Source organism: Oreochromis aureus, linkage group 20 (genome assembly GCF_013358895.1).
Source record: "Oreochromis aureus strain Israel breed Guangdong linkage group 20, ZZ_aureus, whole genome shotgun sequence".
Taxonomy (NCBI): domain Eukaryota; kingdom Metazoa; phylum Chordata; class Actinopteri; order Cichliformes; family Cichlidae; genus Oreochromis; species Oreochromis aureus.
The window spans coordinates 12023347-12030280 of NC_052961.1; the positions used below are offsets into that span (position 1 = coordinate 12023347).

Below are 6934 nucleotides of genomic sequence, written 5' to 3' on the forward strand. Positions count from 1 at the left end.
CGGTCCCCAACCCCCGGGCCTCGGGGACCGCTGGCATAGAAGAATGCACTTAAGTTTTAGGGACATAGATAATATTTGATAGCAGCATAACTTATTGTAATAAGGTTCATAGGTTTTTGGACAATGAGGCATTTATTAGAATTTTTCCTCAGTACACCTGCACAATGGGTTTTATATCAAACAATCAAAATGTTACTGCAGCCCAAACTTTTAGTTTTAATTCAAGTAATTTAACTAAAGTACTGCATTAACTCTTTTAGAATTACAGCCATTTTTATATATAATATTCCATTTTTAGAGGCTCCTGTGTTGTGGTGTACAGAGACAAAATTATAAAAAATGTGTAACTGCCCAAAGACCTGTGTACCTAAGTGTTTAAGATAAGAAACAGATGGAGGTGTTCCTGGCGACCATGCCGAATTTGACACAGCAGCAATTAATCAAGTATACAGAAGTGAAAGAACCAGAGTTTATTTTACAAACATAATTGTTATACTCATAATAAACACGACCTTAACAAAACAAAACAAACAAACAAAAAAAAAAACCCAGTGCGCTATAGGTTTGTTTTATTTAGTTTTTTTTGTAAAAATGCACAGTAAAAATCACTTTTTGGAAACATATTTCACAGTGGTAAAATATGAATACACATATTTGTAATTTCCTAAAAAAATGAAGAAAAAAAGACATTTGAGATACTAAAATATTTTGCAAGAAGGTTACACTCACTTTAGCAACAATATTTTTGATTATTGGAAAACTCACATTATTTGAAATCATGTTTCTTGCTTTGTTTCTGTTGCTAAACATGTTAATAATACCAACATTAGTTCCTCCCTCAATTCATCTTTGCTGTCAGTGTGCTGCAGAAAAACATTTAAATCTGGAAACTACATCAACATAATTGTAAAACTGACCTTTCGTCAAAAGATATTTTTATATTACGTATAAAATGTGTCGCCTCTTGGCTTTGTGGACAACTTGTTCTCTAGTTGGTGTGACTGATGCTTTGAATGACATGTGAATACTTCTGCTGTCCTAAAAATGTAACTTAAGCACAGTACAGGCTCCAACCCCTCATATGCAGAACAATTTGTCCCTGAGGTGCATCATTAAGCTTTTTTTCTAAAGTTGCATAGTTTTTCTACAATCGTTTGTTAAAGACACACAAAGTTTATTAAAATATTATTGATTAAAAAGCAGCAGAGTAATAATGAGCTCTTGGTTACGGGACCAAACCTTTTGACCTCCCTGTATCTCACAATACCACCGGTGTGTTCTGTCAGGCTGGAATTGTAATCAGTTAAAAAGTGCAAATAAAAAGATAATGACCAAATCTATAGAGCAGCTCTAGTTATTAAACACTAAATAACAAACATGCTCTTTAAAGAGTAAAAAAAAGTTTAATAAACTTTGCCATACCTTAAAAAAAACCACTCTTATTAATTCAGTTATTGCATATTATTGATTTTCTACCATTTTTCTTGTAGTTTTTTTTCCTGTGTAAACAACATCATGGACACAATGAATTACAGTACTGTAATTGTTGCTTCTCATGATACATTTCAGGCAGTGACAAAAAGCAGCACACTTTGTCACCAAGACAGGTATTACTTATGGCTTCAAGGTCACAGCTTGTGCACCGACTTCTTGTTATTTCATTAACAGCTTGGTAGAAAACAGTGGAAATTGTTATGACAAGTGGAATTTCTTTTCTTAAAAAAAAAACATAATCATTTGATGGGTTAAGGCTTGTGAGACTGTTATTGGCAGGTAACCCCTGAATGACTCATTTCCTTACAAAAACGAGCCATGTTAGATTTTGAGGTACAGGTTTCATCTCTGCATGTTGACTGAATTTTCGATTAGGTGTGCCTTTCAGAAAGCAAATGAGTAATGCACCTCGACAACAGCGATCAATAACTCTTTCTAACAGTATTTGTCATATTGCAGACAGTGGTGGTAGTCGGAGAAAGCTCCTGTTTTTCTTGATGGATAGGTCCATAGCATAAAAGAATGAAATTGCTTCCTGGTGGTATGCACTCTGTGAAAACATTAAACAGAAGATATTATGATGGATATATCTGTAAACACATTTTAGTAAGGCAGTACAGTGAATTAATAACTTGGATTGATAATCAAGCCATTATTTATGACAAAAACTAAAGTGAAATCTTACATTTGTCTTCTGGCAAAGCATCAAATTCTAAAAACTCCTCTTCTTCATCAGCCTCCTGTGGGTCCTCTGCACCATGGCTCTCCTCTTCATCTGCTGCTTCCTGCTGTTCGTCCTCTGCTTCTGACGCTTCTTCCTCTACATCTGGTTGCTCTGCCTCAAGCACTGCCTTCCAAAGCTGCTCCTCTTCTCCAGATGGTACGTGTTCTTCTGACTTCTCCCTTTCATCATCTTCTGACTCCTCTTTCTCCAACACAGTCTCATCCTCATCTCTTGCTTTGAGGCTCTCATCTTGGACTGTTGAGTCTTCCTCACCTTTCTCTCTTTCAGGTGCCTCCTCTTCATCACCGCTCCGGTTCTCCTCTTCAGCATTGTGTCCCTCCTCTTCTGTCAGTGTTGTGTGTCCCTTCTCTTCTTCTGATACAGTAACAGACTTCTCTTGTTTTGCATCATCTTCCTCTACTGCCTCTGCCTGCTGTGTGGGAACAGTTTCTTCTGTCGCAGACTCCTCCTTTTCAACAGGAGCTGTATCTTGTGTATTTAGTTCTTCTGGCTCATCAGACTCTGCCTCTTCTTCCTCTTGGGTGGATGTAACTTTTTCATCAGCTGTAGGAAGAATCTCTTCTTCTTCTAATTCAGCAGGTGCAGCTACCTCTTCCTCTTCCTCTCCAGCTGCTATGGGTGTCTCTTCTTTAGTGTCTGTGTCTTCTACTTTTTCAGTTCCTAAGGCTTCTTCCTCCTCCTCCTCTTCTTCTTCTTTGTCAGTTTCTACATTTTCTACTTTTTCTTCACTGCCCAAGGCTTCTTCTTCAGTTTCTACAGTTTTTACTCTTTTTTCAGTTTCTACAGGTGTTTCTTCTTCTTTTTCTTCACTTCCTGCAGCTTCCTCTTCCTCTTTGGTTTCTGCCTCTTCTTCTGTTGTAGGAACTGTTTCTCCCTCTGTCTTTTCCAGAGGCTTGGTGTCAGGTTTAGTTTCTGCCACAGACTAAGATAAGGAAAGTCATATCAGATAACTGGAGCAAAATATTTACTATTCAGCTATGTAGGCATCCAGGTATCTCAGTGAATGTGATGTGATTAACTGATATACAAAACAGGAAACTGCACCACACGAATGTAAATGCTGATATAAATCCATTGGGGAATCCATGCCAAGCAATTAGCTTCTTCAAATTAATGTGATGAAAATGTTATTATGTTCCCAATGGGCACACAGTGAACAGAAATAGTAAAGAGGCCATGTGTGCTGACAGCACGTGTGTTAAGTCATGTCAAGCATGATATACATATTTTGATAACTAATAAATCTAACATATAGTCCTTGATATCTGACTGTATTTCAAGTTGTTATTTATTTTCCTTTTAAAGATAAATCTGGTCTAGCCTGGTTAATCTGGTTCTAATGACTGATTTATTTAGAGAGCTATTAGGCCATATTTTGCTTACCTAATCATGAGTTCTCAGGTTCTTGTGGCAGGTTTAAAAAACTTTAAGGTTTAAGAATATCACATGTCACAGAGATGACCACTATAGTGTGTCTGCAGCTGTACTATATGAATAAACATCAACAAACTTAACATAAAAATATTATTAGATTGACTGAATAAAGCAAAACAAAATTATGATTTAATAGATTTGACTGTTAGGACTAAAAAGGTTGTGCTTAACACACAAATAACAAAATTAGAAAAAATATTACAAATTCAAGGGCACTCACATTTGATTTGTTTATTGGCCATTTAACATTAATTCGACATGACTGCTAAGATCATGATTTGCTACCTTTTTCATTTTTTTTTTTAAACATTTTGCATTTAATTAATAAGATCATCTGATGGGCTTCTTTGTTATTATGGGCTGCAATGTTTTCATCCTCCAGACTGTGACGTACCACATTAAGCTCCTGTACTCCGGCCTGATGAAGCCGCTGCGACTGTTCATGCTCAAACAACTCTCTGAAAGACAGAAGACAGAATAAATTTCTCTTATGATCTTTTGGTCATTATTTCGTACCTTCATGAAGCTTTACTCACAAAATATACCGATAGTTTTATAACAACACTTCTTTTTCAAAACTCAAATGACAATAATAGCATGTGAGCCGCGTTCTCTTGATGATTATATAAGCTTCGAGAGTTACATTTTAAGGAAACACTTCAGTTTTAAAACTTATGAATACAAAAGAAATATTTACATAGATCAGGGCAAACTGACAGTGTGGTAAAGAGGCCTACCAACTCTGGTCTAGAGTAACACAGAGTTGCAGACAGTGGCAGCCAACAGGGCTTTGGCAAAGACAACATAAAGTCATGGGTGAGAGGAGGCAAGTTATTTTCTCCACTGCTCTTTTTCCCACTCCACCACCTACCTGACAGTAGTCATTTCGACCACGCTAGCCTTCACTTGAGTCTGGTAGGCGTCTAGCTGGTCCTTCAGTCTGAGCATCACAGCAGCCTGTCTATCCAGGGTGGCACTCAGTGTGGCAATCTCTCCAACTTTCTCCTCCAGCTTAGATTCCGCTTCTTCCAGGCCGCCTGTCAAGATGTCGACCTTCTGGGCTAGCTCACCAGTCAGTGTGGCTAAAACCTCCACCTTCATTTTAACATCTTCAAACTCCTCACTCTTTCCTTTCAACATGGTCTGCAGCTGGCTCAGTTGCTCCAGAGACACTGTGGCTTGTTGCATCTCTGCCAGGCGGGTTTTCATCTCTGTGTGGAGTGACAGCACCTGAGCGGGGAGGTCTGATGTCTTGAGCTGTTCGGCTGTAGCTAAAGCCATACCCACCTGCTTCTGGGCCAGTGAATAGGACTCCTCAAGGGCATTAAGTCGGGCCTCCACGTTGTCCGAAATGTGCTGCTGCAACAAGACACAGGAATGACACAGAGTCGAGCTAAGGGACTGTTATCCTCACTTATTTTTATGATTGATAGACTCTTAACTGTCACTGGACTACAATTATGTTTATTGGGAAAAGATTTTGTTACTATTAAAGGCACAGAAACACCAGTTTTTTGTTAATTTTACCTTTATTTGTATTGCATTGTTTGCTTAAATTCTGTATAATATAGTATAATATAATATACCAAATGCTTGGAGGAAGGAAATATGTAGCCACACACAAAATCTCAGCATTAACAGGCCTTATCAAGCCACTTTGGAAATCTCACTTAACAGAGATGAACCTCGGATCATTGATTTATTTGCAGTCATGCTAAAACTGTCTTTTTTTGCATTCTTTATAATCTTTTCTGGATTCTTCATTAAGCTTTCTCCTTACAGCATCCTCAAGCATTTCACATTTGTGAGCGACAGAACAATTTACCACTCATACAGAAAATATTTGCCGAACAAGACTGAGCTAGCTGAACTGTTCTTGTGCAAAGTTTCTGCAACTCTGACTTTTCTGAATAGAAGAAATATTTAAGGGAAGGAAGTACACATGTACTTAATACTTCTTGGAATACCATGAATTGAATTTGAAACACATGGAAGAAGACTAAAATACTGAACATGGCAGTCATAAACTGAAATTTACAGTGATATAACAGGTTAATTTCATTCATGGTAATGTGTTTAACTATAAATATAATTATCTCTTACATAGAGTGTGTCCTTTCAGATATATAGACAGACACACACAACATCTCTCTCTCTGCTTTTCTACAGTCTTTCAGATTGCCTGCAAAGAGACTCCGAACTGGTGTTCAGTATCAAAATCACAGACTAAATTTAGCCTTGGCTCATTACTGCCTTGTTTATTATTATTTTGGCAGCATCTTCAGCACAGCTTTGGGGGCATATTCTTGACTGGTATTACAATACAGAATTTTCCACAGAACCTAGAGACTAAAAGAGATCTATTTTACATTTGAGTCATTGGTACAGGCAGTGTCTCTGCATTTGTAGGTCAAGAATAATCCTCATTACAAACGTCAGCAGCTGTGTGGATGTTAGAAATAGCAGCGTTTTGTACTCACTCCAGTGAGACTGTTGGCATGTGGAAATCTGATAGAGGCCTGCAGCTAACTTTCCTTACTTGCAACTGACAACGTGTGCTGGAGCTTTTCTTATTTTATTTTTTCTTTGTGTGTGTGTGTACAGAGATTTTTTTCTTTCTAATCTCGTGAAAATATGATTCATAAGGTTGGTTGTTCATTATAGATGTTGGCTATCAATAAGTGCATCTGGTGCTTTTGGTGGCTTGCAGGTTTAGGTGACTGGATACATTCTTACCTTGTTGCCAGATTGTCGCATTTCTTCGTGGGAGGATTGTAGTTTCACTATCTTCATCTGTATGCCCATGAGATTGTCTGTTAAGTAGGTTAAAGTTTGGTGCTGCTGGAAACAGAACCACACTCCGGTGGCACCTCCAATCACAAAAATCAGAAATAAAACCAATAGAAGTGTGTAGTTATTCCCTCCAGGGCGAACTTCTGTCTCCATAACTTCATTTTTGAATATGTTATCTTCATGTTTGTGGTTGTTTTTCGCTTTCCGGTGCTTGGCTGTCATTGCGCTAAAAAGGACACAATGTCCCAATCAGGTAGTGTGGTGATATTTAAGGACCCGGTTGGTAGGCAAGCTTGGGCCGTGGTGTGAGCAGTGATTTACTTCGGATGGATCCTTTAAGTTGCGTGGTGCACCGATCGGCCCGGGTTAATCACTCCACAATAAAGCTGCAGCGGGTCGTTGGTGAAGCAGTAGTGAGGGAGATGAGAGAGGGAGGCGTGAACAGTAGGTAGCGTGGCTGTCCATTCA

General features: G+C 38.3%; 1 protein-coding gene across 3 annotated transcripts; it reads right to left on the reverse strand.

The window, feature by feature from the left end:
• Window positions 1-1381: 1381 nt before the first annotated feature.
• zgc:66479 (uncharacterized protein LOC327541 homolog) lies at window positions 1382-6934 on the reverse strand. Of its 3 annotated transcripts, none has more exons than XM_039603899.1 (5): window positions 6410-6934; window positions 4545-5029; window positions 4068-4131; window positions 2180-3161; window positions 1382-2044 (listed from the first exon to the last, which is right to left on the reverse strand). In XM_039603899.1, coding segments are annotated over exons 1-5 (1812 nt in total). In that variant the 5' UTR covers window positions 6689-6934; the 3' UTR covers window positions 1382-2042. The 3 variants fall into 3 exon arrangements, with proteins under 3 accessions (XP_039459833.1, XP_039459832.1, XP_039459834.1); XM_039603898.1 differs by having other exon boundaries at window positions 4545-5032; XM_039603900.1 differs by lacking the exon at window positions 6410-6934 and having other exon boundaries at window positions 4545-4884; window positions 4961-5034.

Bases quoted from the DNA above. Each gene is read 5' to 3' on its own strand.
- zgc:66479 (XM_039603898.1), bottom strand. From the start codon at position 6,688: ATGACAGCCAAGCACCGGAAAGCGAAAAACAACCACAAACATGAAGAT. The intron at 5,033-6,409 runs GTAAGAATGTAT...GTCTTGTTGCAG, and splicing joins TGCGACAATCTGGCAACAAG to CAGCACATTTCGGACAACGT. The intron at 3,162-4,067 runs GTACGTCACAGT...TCCTTATCTTAG, and splicing joins GAGTACAGGAGCTTAATGTG to TCTGTGGCAGAAACTAAACC.